The sequence below is a fragment of the Podarcis melisellensis genome, assembly GCF_964234715.1.
Source record: "Podarcis melisellensis genome assembly, chromosome: 10".
NCBI lineage: Eukaryota > Metazoa > Chordata > Lepidosauria > Squamata > Lacertidae > Podarcis > Podarcis melisellensis.
Genome location: NC_138542.1, coordinates 65,217,662 through 65,233,013, shown reverse-complemented (window position 1 = coordinate 65,233,013; position 15,352 = coordinate 65,217,662). Strand labels below are relative to the sequence as shown.

Below are 15,352 nucleotides of genomic sequence, written 5' to 3'. Positions count from 1 at the left end.
ACCGCAGTCATACCATCATACCATCAATCAATCAGTAGCTGAACTGGGTTCCACACAGTCACAAAAACAAAACAAAAAAGAGTCGCAAAAACAAAAATGCAAAATGAATAGCAAAAACACTAGGGTTAGGGTTAGGGTTAGGGTCAGAGTCAGGGTTACTGTAACACTCAAAACGGAAGTGTGGCACTCAAAACGGAGCACGTTCAGCTTCCGAAATGAGTTTGCAAACCAGAACACTTACTTCAGGGTTTGCAGTGTTTGGGTTCCAAATTGTATGAGTACCAAGGCGTTTGAGAACCAAGGTACCACTATACAGGCTTCCCATTGGAGCAGCTGGTTAGCCACTGTGAGAACAGGATGCTGGGTCTTGCTTCTTCCTTGGTGTAAGAAACTACAGGAACCACGACATTTGTTAACAATACGCTTAATAAAGAAAGGTCAGCTGTCACTCTTCTGGCGGTGTTCCTGCACCACTATCAGCATGTTTTTGTTTCCCGATTTTTTTATTTAAAAAAGCCCCCATGAGCAACATCCGATTTAAACTAGCAAATCTGACGTTGGCATGTTGTTCTCCCAGTAAGTTTCCAAGCACAATTCAAAGTGTTGGTGTTGACCTTTAAAGCCCAAAACCAGGCATAGGCAAAATCGGCCCTCCAGATGTTTTGGGACTACAATTCCCATCATCCCTGACCACTGGTCCTGTTAGCTAGGTATCATGGGAGTTGTAGTCCCAAAACATCTGGAGGGCCGAGTTTGCCTACGCCTGTTCTAAATGGCCTCGGCCTTGTATACCTGAAGGAGTGTCTCCACCCCCTTCGCTCAGCCCAGACACAGAAACTCCAAGGGCCTTCTGGGTGGTTCCCTTACTGTGAGAAGTGAGGTTGCAGGGAACCAGGCAGAGAGTCTTCTTGGTAGTGGCACCTGCCCTGTGGAACACCCTCCCTTCAGATGTCAAAGAGATAAACAACTATCTGACGTTTAGCAGACATCTGAAGGCAGGGAAGTTTTTAATGATTGATGTTTTAATGTATTTTTTATCTCTTGTTGGAAGCCGTATACGTAATATTTTTATTATTATTATTATTATTATTATTATTATTATTATTATTATTTTCCAAAGCTTGCTTTAAAAAAAAAAGTGGGGTGGGGGACAAGAGGCAAAAATTAGTCCTCACCGCTGCACCTTGTGGAAACACAGAATATACTCAAACCTAATGGCTCTGATCAATGCCAGTCTGCAGACCTCTGTGTGCAGTGTTTGTTTTGCATACCGAAGACTGAATATCTCAGATGCCAAGTTACAGATGGGGCTGCAGAATGTTATTTGACAGCTGATTAGAGCAATCTGATGGAAATGATGACTTAATCACTAGAACAGACGCCAAATTCCCAGATAGAATTCCACCAGGTTAATCTGATTTTTGTGTTGTTAGGTTTTTTTTCTTTGTGTGTTTGTTCCTGAAATAAACTACTCACCCAACTTGCTTTCTGTCATATCAACAAACACATGATATTGCTATGCAAAGCGAGTGCTTTTCAGCTTCAAAGCCAAGTTCGGCAACTTACAGCCCATAGGTTCAATCCAGCCCCTGAATGCCTTTCCCCAGGCCCACTCAGCCATATGCTGCCACCATGTGGTGACTCACCCACAAATCAATCTTCTGCTTAGGAAGCAGAAAAAGAAGCACCTTAGAAGTTTAGAACATAATCTGATAGGGCCTTGCTTCATCTATTTAACGCTCCAGAGGCTCAGCTAATGGCAGTAAGAAAATAGAGCTTTTTCCTGTGACTATTTCCTTCTTTTGGAATTCCATGCTGAGCATTCCTAGTGTCAACCAAAGAAAAATGGAAATGCAACTATTACAAAAAAACGCAACTGTTACAACAACTACAAATCACAGAATGGATAATGACCACAACCAGTGCAATCAGATTACAGAGATCAAGACATCAAAGCCAACCGCAATTGTTCATTATCTAAAAGAAGCCAGTTAGCACATAACACAAAGGTCCAGGTGTTAAAATTTCTACAAATCTTTACAGTCCACGTAACATTAGCATTAATGGATGCAGGTGGTACTGTGGTCTAAACCACTGAGCCTCTTGGGCTTGCCCATCAAAAGGTTGGCAGTTCGAATCCGCATGGTGGGGTGAGCTCCCATTGCTCTGTCCCAGCTCCTGCCTACCTAGCAGTTTGAAAGCACACCAGTGCAAGTAGATAAATAGGTGCCACTGTGGCGGGAAGGTAAACGTTCTTTCCGTGCTCTCTGGATTCTGTCATGGTGTTCCGTTGCACCAGAAAGTGGTTTAGTCCTGCTGGCCACATGACCCAGAAAGCTGTCTGTGGACAAACACTGGCTCCCTCGGCCTGAAAGTGAGATGAGCGCCACAACCCCATAGTCGCCTTTGACTGGACTTAACCGTCCAGGGGTCCTTTACCTTTACCTTAGCATCAATATATTCCTTCTGCCGCAAGGTAGAACGGCTGCAAATTTGGTGATGTAGCATATTTCACTTAATAACTCACTTCAGATACATCAACTCAACAAGAGAAGGCAAGTTAATTTCTTCCTGGGTTCCTCATCAATATCACCACACAGGGCATTGTGACATAAAATACTGCATGTTCTCTCCCTCCTGGTTAATCATTCAGGAGCTTCAAAAGCTTTTCTAGCCTGAACATCATAGCAACTGATACCAAAAGGCATTAGCACGCTTACGGATCCTGCAGAGTATTTGTGGTTCGCGTAACAGAACTCAGTAGCACAGCATTTTGGCTAATCTACTTTATTCACATATAATACACTTGGCGCATTCTGCCTTAGCTCCTTCCTCTTTCTCATCAGACAGCAAAGAGAAAGAAACAATAGTCCTACATTCCGGAACACAGTAGTACAAAACATCCTGTCTCTGTCACTTCCCACACTGTGGAATGAAAACATACACCGTCATGTGATAGACAACAATCTCATGACTGCAAGCACGGAGCAAGAATCCTAACAGCAGCTCCCATCAGTCCCAGCCAGCATGCATAAATGCCAGGAACCATTGTAATCTACAATACTCAGAGGGTGCCACATTTGCTTCCACTTCCCTAGTAGGCTATTTATTCCAGAAAGTACATTTAGGGGTCATTCTCACAGGGTCTGCGCTGCCTGCAAGGGAAGCACTCTTGGAGAATTCATCGGCAAGCTTTGGTCAGGTGGGATGACACACACACACACACACACCCCTCCCTGTTTTCAGCACGCCAGTGTCACATATTGCAAAAACCACTTACCTGGAGAGATAACCATAAGTGTATTGCTTTATGGTGTAGAACTACAATAACTGCTTTTTTGATAAGGCATGATATCTCGGTGACATGCTTCAGGTTGGAGGTATCTAATCTGAAGTCAGTTATATATCATCTGTAATCGCTTTTTCTCTTTCTTTCCTTTTTGAAAGCCGAGAACTATTTTATTATTTTATAGCCTGCAGTAAGACAGGAAGGATATAAAATGCTTGGCTTATTTCCCCATTGCTCAGCGTGGAGCAGAAGGAAAGCAAAGGCTTTTCCCTCCTTGCGCTCTGTCCCGTTAATTTTCTTATTCATTGCACACCTTTCTCGGATTCCTCTGACCCACCTCTTCTCTCCGCCTGCCCGCCCCCTTCCTTTGCGCTCTTAAATATTTTATTGGCAGAGCGCTCAGAATATGTACTGTCATGGTTGCAGTCTCTGGAGGTCAGCTGCGGGTTTAATAATAAGATGTGAACCAGTGACTCTGTAAAAACCCACTTTGGGTTCTCAGTGGTGCATGTTTTATTGAATCCAATGTTAAAGACAGTTAACTTATCAATTGGTGATTGCAAAGGTTAAGGGAGCTTGTAACACGAATCCTCTTATGTAAAGGAAAAGAGGGCCAATTTAGGTGTTGCACTGTGGGGGGAAGGGGGAGCCATAAAGAAACTCCCTTCAGCGTGCCATGTGCTGCCTCGTGCGCAGGCAGCACTTCTGCACTCAAGTATACTGTGGTGCAGGCAGCAGCCATGTCAGTGCCCCTGTTCTGCTCACCTGTGGTGCATTGCTGCAGCACCTAAAGGTAAAGGTGAAGGGACCCCTGACCATTACATCCAGTCGTGACCGACTCTGGGGTTGTGGCGCTCGTCTCGCTTTATTGGCCGAGGGAGCCAGCGTACAGCTTCTGGGTCATGTGGCCAGCATGACGAAGCCGCTTCTAGTGAACCAGAGCAGCGCACAGAAACAGCGTTTACCTTCCCACCAGAGCGGTACCTATTTATCTACTTGCACTTTGATGTGCTTTCGAACTGCTAGGTTGGCAGGAGCAGGGACCAAGCAACGGGAGCTTACCCCGTCACGGGGATTCGAACCGCCGACCTTCTGATCAGCAAGTTCTAGGCTCTGTGGTTTAATCCACAGCACCACCCGCGTCCCACGCTGCAGCACCTAGGAGGAATCATATTTAAGCCACACCAAGTGCCTTGGCAGAAAATGGTCCAGGAGCCTTATTGAAGATGGGGGAAGCAAATTTTAGGACACGTTATTTCTTATTCACTGATTTGAAGCATTTTTTTCTTGCTTTTCAGCTCCCCGACTGGTTTACAAAGATTGATTATAAGACACTCCTTGCCCTCAGGCATACAATTTAAAAAAACAACACAAAAGGAAAAAATGGACTGGGAGGGAGGAGGGTGGAAATCAAACTACGGAACTTGGTAGAATTGACTAAAATGGCCATCTTTTCCCAAGATGGTTTCTTTCCCTTTGCTGATGCCGCAAATGACAGACTGGCCACCATATTACTTCCTCCACTGTGTCCCTAACTAGTGCCATTCCAGGGCATTATGGGAAGAAAATGGCAACTGACACACCAAAAATGGTGGAGAATACCTGGAGGAAATTCTGTAAAGCAACCTTCTTTTTCTCAGTGGGCAAGAAAAAAAGGAAACTCTCTGACATTTTCTGAGGAAGAAAAGACATCTTTGAGAAATGTTGACTCAGTTCATCAGCCCATGTAGATTTACCTACAACTATAAGTGCATCTAAACATAGGTTCAAGGCCAAGCTAAAGTTAGACTTCACCATATTATTGGCTGGATTGTCTCTTGCAAATTAGCCTGTGCGGTTCCAAGAATATTTGAGGAGTTTATCAATAAATAGGTGGGGCAGAACATTGGCTGGGTAGCCACTTTTTAGAGGACACACCCTGCTTCATGCATTTAGCCAATACAAACAGTAAGCTATGCCTGCCTCAGTTTGGTCAACTCCAGCAAGATCTCATCTTATCTTTTAAATTTACAAAATGACAACTACTTTCTTATTTTCAAAGTGTAAACCTCTACATTCTTAATCACATTTGTTGCAATTATCCACATTTGTTGTTATCCTCCCAGATCTCTTCTTGTCTAAGTTGTCAAGTTCATTTCTCCGCTTATCATAATCATCTTTCATTTGTTCCTTGTCAGTTTCTGTAAATTATCATTTTGGTATCGGAAATGACCTGCCATTCCTCATCAGGGTGATGATTGCGATTGGTGCTAACTATCAAACATAGCTGTCAACTTTTCCCTTTTCTTGCGAGGAATCCTATTCGGAATAAGAGAATTTCCCTTAAGAAAAGGGAAACGTTCACAGCTATGCTATCAAAACACCAGCAAACTTTGTTAAATGCTAACTTCATTCAAACGTGTTGGTTGTGGCCAACAACACACTGGGCATCTGGGTGCCTGGAACGCCCATTTGAATCCAGTGAGGAGCCTATCACAAGCCAACATCCCTCTCAGTGGCGGAGTATATGCCCGTGCTGCCCAGGGCGGGCGCACTCCCAAGGGGGGCAGGGGCAGAGGGTGCCCTCCCAGGTGTGGGATAGCTGCTCAGGTGCACAGAGAGGCACGCACACCCTGCAGCCAGGGGTGGAGCAAGCCGCCAATGGCGGACATTCAGCGCACTGTCCGCCTTCAACTCTGAAACTCCCCCCAGCTGTCAAAACAAAGGGGGAAGGGGGGAATGCCACCGGCAAAGCAGCACAGCTCCCCCTGACAGCTCAGAGTAGGCTTGGGAGTTGCGGGCGGGCAGCACGCCCAATGTCACCCCCCTCCAGTGAAAACACCTGGCTAGACCGCCCCCACCACACTGTTGGGATATTCCGTTCCACCTTAAGGAACAAGCATGACTGTTGTGTGTCACATGTCTGTTTACACTCCAGCACAGCTTGCTGGGAATTTCCGTTTGTGTATAGCTTTTGCTTATGCTGTTTTGCTTTTGGACACGAAGGGGATCGGACATGTTTCCTTTTGTCCTGATGTATGCTGAATAAACTGCTTCTGAATATGTTCACACAACCATCTCCTGCCACTTATGTTGCGTAGTGTTTACTCTGCTGAGTAGCGTGTTCCAGCGTTTGCACCAAGGACTGGAGATCACACTGGCCAGTGGGCTGGAGCCAGCTGGGGGCCTGCGAATTGCCCCCGTTTCCTTGGTTGCATGCCAACACGCACCCCATCCTCCGCCCCTGATCCCTCTCCCAATCAAAACCTAATTCATGTTCCTCCATCTAAAAGAAAGAAATTAACAAAAGAGAGTAAAGAAGGAAAAAGTACCAGCTCCATAAATCCTTGCAGGCATAGGTTGACACCCAAGCAAGTCCTTCTCTGAGTAGGACCATGGCTGGGAGCTGCAAGTGAGGAGAGTGCTGTTGCACTCTGGTCCGATTTGTGAGCTTGCTGCTTGAGCATCCTGTTTCTCCACCATGAGCATGGACTGTTATGTTATTACTGGCTATCATCCCTTAAGAATGGCTTCCATATCAGAACTTGGAGAACCTCTTCTATTATAATTGCTTCCTTCCTTTTTTTGTGTGTCCTTTCAGTTGTCAGATCCACCAAATAATTTCTACTGCCAGCTCCAGGTTTTAGGTGGCCGCCCTCGTTGCATGAACATTACTTCTCCTTTCTGTTGCTCTTTCTTTGAACCCAACCTGCACTGTTGCCCAGAGAAGGGGGGAAGAGAGGCGATGTTGCTGCTGATGCTCCCTGATTCTGATGCTCCTCCCAGGCTTAGAAGGGAGAAGTGGGCATGCAGCAACACCAAGGAGGTAGAAGAGGGAGCAGGGCAAGGAGGCTGCAGGAGATGGCAGAGATGGGTCCTCTGTTGGGTGCAGGCTTCAGCAAGTGCACTGCACTGCTGACCCCAGACACCAGCTGTGTATTTATTTCAAGTGTGAGTTTAGCCTCCCAAAAGCAAAATACTTCTTAAAATATGGCAACCCTAACTTTACTTCCCTTTAAAAGAGGAAAGATGGTGGTGTTTGTTCTAAAATTAGGGTGGTTGTTCTTTGCTTTAAAAAAATGTATAGGACAGCTTGGATTATAAAACCAAGATAATATGACTGTACATTTTCCTTCCTTACAAAATGGGCCTATTTTGGGACTGCTCCAAAACATATGAACCAAAGTAGTCAATGGATCATTGAATGGGCGATAAAACAATGAATCACAATGCCGCTTAGGTACATACCAAAATCTGTTCAGAACCACTCAATCTGCATTCCTAACATGCCAATTTGCTTGTGCAAATAAGCCCGGTATTGACCCTCAGTGGGTAATAATAACAATAATCAGAGTATTGAAACCCGATCTGTTAGGATGAGTCTTGTGGGCATGATAATTTGAGCTTTTTAAAAGCTTGCTAGCTGTTAAACCAATCTGTTAATGTTTCCTTTTAGCAGAAAAACCGACGGTGCTTGGAACTGATGCCTTTTGGATTGCTAGCCTGTTAAATAATATACTGTGGATTGAATCTCTGTCCTATCTAGCTAAATAATGTTTATGCTGACAGGCACAAGCTGATTAGAGTATCACACAGGCTTCTTTCCTAGCTGTTCTACCCAGTATGTTTAGGCGATGCCATGGTTTGGATCGAGGACTGTCTGACACGGTCGAGATGTGTTCTGCCAGTGAGCTACAACTGCTCCCTACTAAGTATTGATCGTGCCTCCCACGTAACTCCCCCCAATGGCTACAACACGTCCAAAGCAAATGAAAAATTAAGCATGTTTGACTTGTGGCACTCCAACCTGCTTTACTTTCTTTTTTCTTTTTGTTGTCTGTTGTTTCTAGATGCATCATCCCATTCAGATGAAACCGGCAGATAGTGAAAAATCCAACGGTAGGTGGTCAACCTGTTTCATACTTAAACGTTGCCTCCTCCTCTTCTTCTTCTTCTTCTTCTTCTTCTTCTTCTTCTTCTTCTTCTTCTTCTCCTTCTCCTTCTCCTTCTCCTTCTTCTTCTCCTTCTCCTCCTTATCCTTGGGGGTTGGGAAGAACAGATTGTGTTGTTTGTTAAACTATGGGATTTGCTTCCACAAGTGGTAGCGATGCTCTCCAACTTGAATGGCTTTCCAAGACAGTTAGACAAGTTCATGAAGCACAAGTTTGTCAATGGCTACTAGCTATGATGGCTGCCCTTGGCCTCTGCTGGCAGTCATAAGTGGGGAGAGCACTGTTGGGCTCAGGTCCTACGTGTGACCTTCCCATAGGCATCTGGTTGGTCACTGTGAAAAGAGGATGTTGGACTAGATGGACCTTTGGCCCAATCCAGGAGGACTCTTATTACGTTCTTGTTATGTTCTCATTACACACTTGGTGGCCCCATTCATGACACTGTATCAGGCCTAGAGAAAACACAGGCCTCTCTTGAACTCCCGTTTGCATCCACAAAGAAGAAGGAAAGATCCAAAGGAAGGAATCACCAGGATGACCCGTATGCTATGGCAATATGAGTGTTGATACAATTGTTCTCTAGTCAATTGCTTCCCTGAGAAAATTTCTCTGTCTCCTTTTGACCATTTCCCATCAATATATATATCAAGTATAGCATATATATTGAGTATGTGTGTGTTTGAAGTATTGCTGCAAGTGTTCCATGGGGAAGCTGGCACATCTTTCATCTTTCATTGCACTTGGGCAAAAAAAAATGAGAGGCACAAATACAAGATGGGTGACACCTGGCTTGAGAGCAGTACATGTGAAAAGGATCTAGGAGTCTTGGTTGACCACAAACTTGACATGAGCCAACAGTGTGACGCGGCAGCTAAAAAAGCCAATGCATTTCTGGGCTGCATCAATAGGAGTATAGCATCTAGATCAAGGGAAGTAATAGTGCCACTGTATTCTGCTCTGGTCAGACCTCACCTGGAGTACTGTGTCCAGTTGTGGGCACCACAGTTCAAGAAGGACACTGACAAACTGGAACGTGTCCAGAGGAGGGCAGCCAAAATGGTCAAAGACCTGGAAACGATGCCTTATGAGGAACGGCTAAGGGAGCTGGGCATGTTTAGCCTGGAGAAGAGGAGGTTAAGGGGTGATATGATAGCCATGTTCAAATATATAAAAGGATGTCACATAGAGGAGGGAGAAAGGTTGTTTTCTGCTGCTCCAGAGAAGCAGACACGGAGCAATGGATCCAAACTACAAGAAAGAAGATTCCACCTAAACATTAGGAAGAACTTCCTGACAGTAAAAGCTGTTCGACAGTGGAATTTGCTGCCAAGGAGTGTGGTGGAGTCTCCTTCTTTGGAGGTCTTTAAGCAGAGGCTTGACAACCATATGTCAGGAGTGCTCTGATGGTGTTTCCTGCTTGGCAGGGGGTTGGACTCGATGGCCCTTGTGGTCTCTTCCAACTCTATGATTCTATGATTCTAATAATGAAACACTGCATTTGGGAATCAGCAAGAGGTGGAGTTTTGGAAAAAATCTCATGGGTAGAATGTGGGGTTTATGTTGTTGCTGTTGTTGCACTTCCCTTACCTTTGAAGTGGCCAAAGGATGCTTGTGAGTGTCTTTCCTTACATTCTACAAATCATCCCTCCAGTGGTCTGCGTACAGTAGCCTTCCTGGAGGCCCACATTTATGGTAAAGCCCAGCTAAGGAGATCACAAGGCTTTGATAAAGTGTGGGATGGGCAGGCTGCAGACCCCTGGGAAATTATTGTACACCTGATCACAAGCACTTCATAAACACTTGGCCACCTCATAAATAAGGTAAGTTCAAAGTCTGCTAAAATTAAAATATAAAATGATTTCTCAAGTATCCAAATCTTTTAAGGAGGGGGCTGAAGGGACCAGGGCCCCATAGAGTTGGTGCCTGTGGGTGATATGTAATATTTTTTAAAAACTGGGGGTGGGCAACGCTCTCCAACTGGCTCTTCCTATGAACAAAGAATTCAGAATTCATTGGCTTTCTAAACTCCAGTACTGACTACTTGATGTTGTTGTTTAGTCGTGTCCGACTCTTCGTGTCCCCATGGACCAGAGCACCATAATTTGAAAGCATCAATTCTTTGGCAATCAGCCTTCTTTATGGTCCAGCTCTCACTTCCATACATGACTACTGGGAAAACCATAGCTTTAACTATATGGACCTTTGTTGGCAAGGTGGTGTCTCTGCTTTTTAAGATGGTACCAGTCAACCTTCTCTCCATAGGAGTAAAACAGCAGAGAGCAGAATCCCTTTCTGGTTTAGACCAAAAAAGTGGGTTCAGACTTACGGCTCTTACTGGCAAGAATATCTTCTGTTGCTTCCTAGGCAGTTGGGCAGTTTTTCATGGCTGATCTCCCTAGTGATTCCTCTAGCCTGGTGCCCTCCCCATGTTTTTGTACAACTCCCATCATCACGACCAGTAACCATGCTGCCTGGTGCTGATGGGAGCTGGAGCCCAACAGCAGCTGGAGGGCACCAGGTTGGGGAAAGTTGTTTTACACAACTAAACAACTAAACAACAACAACAAGGTTGGAAGGCAGGGAGACCAACAGTAGATGGCTCCAGAGCCAATGTCAGGCTGAGCCATGCCCTGGCTGACTGTAAGAACTGAGCTTGGTGAGGCAATGCCAGATTTTTATTTTCCTCAGAGACCAGCCTCCACTGTACAGATTCACCTTGCCTTGGCTCTCCATCCTTCAGGTTGCACAAGGCAGGGCAGAAATCAGGTCAAAGGCAGCCCTTTTGATTGGGAGGCATCTCTGTGACATGCAAAACATGCAGCGAGCTTAAATGAGTCTGAATTGTGCCAAGCAGGCCTCTGCAAGGAGCGGCACGGCCGCCGTGGCGTGTTTGGTTTTTAATCTAGCCTTGCTTGGCCCCTTGATTCCTATAATTTGCTAAGAGGCATGTCAAAGAAATCTCCTGCCTTCTTAGATTGCAAGAACTTTGCTTTTCCCTCATGGCAGAAATAATCATAGCCGCTTCCTTCCAGCAGGCAACTTTGCTCTTCATTAATTAGTAATCAGGGCAGAAGCCATGCACTTAGAGATTTAAATACCTGCAAATGTAAATGATGACTGGGCCCTAAATCTCTCTGCAGAGTTAAGAGAGGGGTTCTTTCTTTCTTTTTCTTTCTCTTTTTTTTTGGGGGGGGTTAATTATGGTGCTTCCCATTTCCCCATTTCTCCATGGATCCTGTGAAGTTCAGAAGAATATTAAGTCTTTGTGCTGTCCGTTTTGACAGCACAAAAAATGCAAAAATGTTTGTTTTTTAACCGTATTGTGGCTAGCGTGTTTGCAACGCTGGCTCGCTGACCCGCCAAAGATTGTAAATTGTCTGCCTTGTTTTTATTGTTGTTGGCATTGGTGAAATATTGGCAAGTATTTCGTAAAGTTGCTCCAGGTGTAACTCCAGCTGTGGGCAGGGGGAATGATCTTGGGGGCGGGCTTCCTCCAGGCATGCCAACCGCCAATTAATCTAGCCCCACCCCTCAAACACACATTTGTGCTATCTGAAAGTGCAGCTTGACAGGATGAGCCCTAGCCCATGCTCCAGATCTCCCTACACAATGAGCTTTTTTGTAGGCAACGGAATTTCCTTTTCCTCTCCTTGAGGGTCCATAAATTATGCAGTTGAGTTTCCCACATTTGGGGAAATCGCCTCCACTCAAGATTTGGGGCAAGTGCAACGGGAGGAGAAGGGATGGAAGCCAGCAGACTGCCTTCAATAGTATAAGTAAGAAACAGCCATCATGCCTGGTAACTGTTGATTATTGTTGTTTAGCCATTTAGTCATGTTCAACTCTTTGTGACCACATGGACCAGAGCACGCCAGGCACTCCTGTCTTCCACTGCCTCCCGCAGTTTGGTCAAACTCAAGTTGGTAGCTTCGAGAACATTGTCCAACCATCTCGTCCTCTTTCGTCCCCTTCTCCTTGTGCCCTCCATCTTTCCCAACATCAGGGTCTTTTCCAGGGAGTCTTCTCTTCTCATGAGGTGGCCAAAGTATTGGAGCCTCAGCTTCAGGATCTGTCCTTCCAGTGAGCACTCAGGGCTGATTTCCTTCAGAATGGATAGGTTTGATTTTCTTGCAGTCCATGGGACTCTCAAGAGTCTCCTCCAGCACCATAGTCTGCTGATAGTATTTCCTAAACAGCCTCAGGCCTGTATACCTGAAGGAGCGTCTCCCCCCCCCCCGCCCACTAATTGTTCAACCCAGGCACTGAGATCCAGCTCCGAGGGCCTTCTGGCGGTTCCCTCACTGCGAGAAGTGAAGTTATGGGGAAGCAGGCAAAGGGCCTTCTTGGTAGTGGTGTCCACCCTGTGGATTGCCTTCCCATCAGATGTCAAGGGGATGAGTAACTATATAACCTTTGGAAGACATCTGAAGGCAGCTCTGTATAGGGAAGCCTTTTAATGTTTCATTGTGTTATTGTATTTGTTGGACGCGGGTGGCACTGTGGTCTAAATCACTGAGCCTCTTGGGCTTGTCGATCGGACGGTTTGGTGGTTCGAATCCCTGCAACGGGGTGAACTCCTGTTGCTTGGTCCCTGCTCCTGCCAACCTAGCAGTTCGAAAGCACCGCAGTGCAAGTAGATAAATAGGTACCGCTGTGGAGGGAAGGTAAACGGTGTTTCTGTGCGCTCTGGTTTCCGTCACAGTGTTCCGTTGCGCCAGAAGCAGCTTAGTCATGCTGGCCACGTGACCCAGAAAGCTGTCTGTGGACAAACGCCAGCTCCCTCGGCCTGAAAGCGAATTGAGCAATACAACCCCATAGTCTCCTTTGACTGGATTTAACCGTCCAGGGGTCCTTTTATGTTTTCATATTTGTTGGAAGCTGCCCTGAGTGTCTGGGGCAACCCAGTCAGATGGGCAGGGTATAAAGATGATGATGATTTTTATTTTATTATTATTATTATTACTACTACTACTACTACTACTACTACTAGTATTCCACATGTGCGAAAGCCTGAAACTGTTTTTTTTTAAAAAAGATATTTATTAAAATTTCAAAGGTTATACAAAAAAAAACACAACAATAAAAACAAAACACAAACACAAAAAGTAACAAACATAGAAAAATGCAAAACTAAAAACAATTTAAAAACAAGTAAAATTTCATTCCCTTATTTTCTTATAACTTACTTCCCAGACCTCCTCATACCTCCCCTTTTTGTATTCCAGTTCTAATTATTAATTCAGCAAATCCTCACCCTTAGTTTTCCTTTAATTTTCAACCTTTCTTTTCTTTTTACTTAATCATTACAGCTGAAAACCACTTAATTTCTAAACCAACCTCATTCTAACATTCATTAATTTTGCAGTATTTCCCAAGATAGTCCTTAAATTTCTTCCAATCTTCTTCCACCGTCTCTCTTCCCTGGCCTCGGATTCTGCCAGTCATTTCTGCCAGTCCCATATAGTCTATCACCGCGAAAGCCTGAAACTGTAGCTGCAGAAGGCAGGGCTGTCTTGCACCCTCCTTCCTTCTTTTCTCAGGATGTACTCCCAGTTTGGGAATGAGGAACAGGATTTGGCCAGCATGCTTTATTCTGAGCTCCCCCCACCCGCAGTGGCCCTCCTGGCAGGTGGGTGAAGCTGTCCATCACCTGATGTCACCATGAAACCAGATGACCCCAAAGAACATCTTTCCCCACAGGTGCAACTCAAGACATGCTTGCATTCAAGCTGGGGCGGTCAGAGGAAGAATCACTAGCCTGCTGGCCTAAACAGATCTTGAAATCTATTTGTAAACATGGGTGCTGATGTATAAGCCGCTTTTACTCATATGGAAAGAGTTAACAGCTTTTCTATAAATCAAAGGGTTGTTTTTTGTGTGTGTGTTTTTTAATAATATATTCCAAGCGTGTGGACGAGGGGGAGGAAGAAAGGGAGAAATTTCAAATCCCTGCAAAAACCCCAAGCGTGCAATCTGTCCGTGTCACACCTGGATCTAAATCTGCCTGAATTAATTAGCAACTTCTTTCCCCTACGTGTTAGTGCTAACATATGGCATTTAATTACTACTTTCAATTCAGCACTTTGTTCCTTTTAGAATTTTGAAATCTTTTCTTCTGTGAAGTCGGAACATGGCGGGTCCTACCAGCGAGGGCGGGCTTTTGTCTGTTGAGGAACAGAGACTTGAAACTGGTGTTGACGTGCCGCTAGCGGTTTGACTTCACCAGCAGAGGTGCGGTACATTGTCCCTCAAGGCGGACGGGTGCCCACCAGCTGGGAGAAAGGAATTAGGACTCTTATTGTGATGCATTTAAATTGGCATTGAGCAGGTTAAACAATGCCGACCCTACCATGAGGCAGAGTGAGGCGGCTGCCTTGGGTGGCCAATGGTGGAAGACAGCTTTGTGTGAGCTACTCAGATGTACTAGAAGACACTGTCCCATCACCAGTGCTTAAGGAAGGTTCAGTTGCTGCCAATCTGGTTAGTTTTTGTACATGAAATGTGAGGGGGTAGCCATCTTGATGTTTGCCTCAGGCAGCAAAATGGCTTGAGCTGGCCCTACTGGTAAGTGAGCTTGATTCAGTAGCATGGCTTCCACTGGCTGGTGTTTTGACCAAGGAGTAGGCATTATTATTATTATTATTATTATTATTATTATTATTATTATGGCGGTTCATGAGATAAAAATGCAGGATAAAAAGAATACATAGTTAAAAAAACAAAGCTGTACCCCGCCTCCCACAAACACATTTAAAAGGCCGTAGAATATGAATCCGCCTAAGGCCTGGTTTAAGAGGAACATTTTTGCCAGGCACCTAAAGGTGTATAATGAAGGCGCCAGGCAAACCTCCCTGGGGAGAGCATTCCACAAATGGGGAGCCACTACAAAGAAGGCCCCGGTCTCATGTTGCCACCCTCCAGACGACATATGGAGCAGGCACATGAAGACGGGCTTTAGATGATGAACACAAAGTCTGGGTTGGTTTATAGGGTATTCATATCTACTCAAAATGACAAGTAGGCAAATTAATGGAGGATAAGGCTGTTGGTGCAGGTCTGTAGTGATGGCTGTAGATTGCTTCCAGTCTTGGGGACAGCATGCCTCTGAATATTAGTTGCTGGGCAAGCTTCT

General features: G+C 45.1%; 1 protein-coding gene across 30 annotated transcripts in view; it reads left to right on the top strand.

Annotated features, from left to right (window-relative positions):
* The window catches only part of CELF2 (CUGBP Elav-like family member 2), a 518,056-nt gene that overhangs the window by 415,286 nt on the left and 87,418 nt on the right, over positions 1-15,352 (top strand). For all 30 annotated transcript variants that reach the window (XM_081927063.1, XM_081927066.1, XM_081927087.1 and 27 more), the window contains one exon: positions 8,119-8,167. In XM_081927063.1, the coding sequence (XP_081783189.1) occupies positions 8,119-8,167 (49 nt within the window). The remainder of the gene's footprint in view (positions 1-8,118; positions 8,168-15,352) is intronic.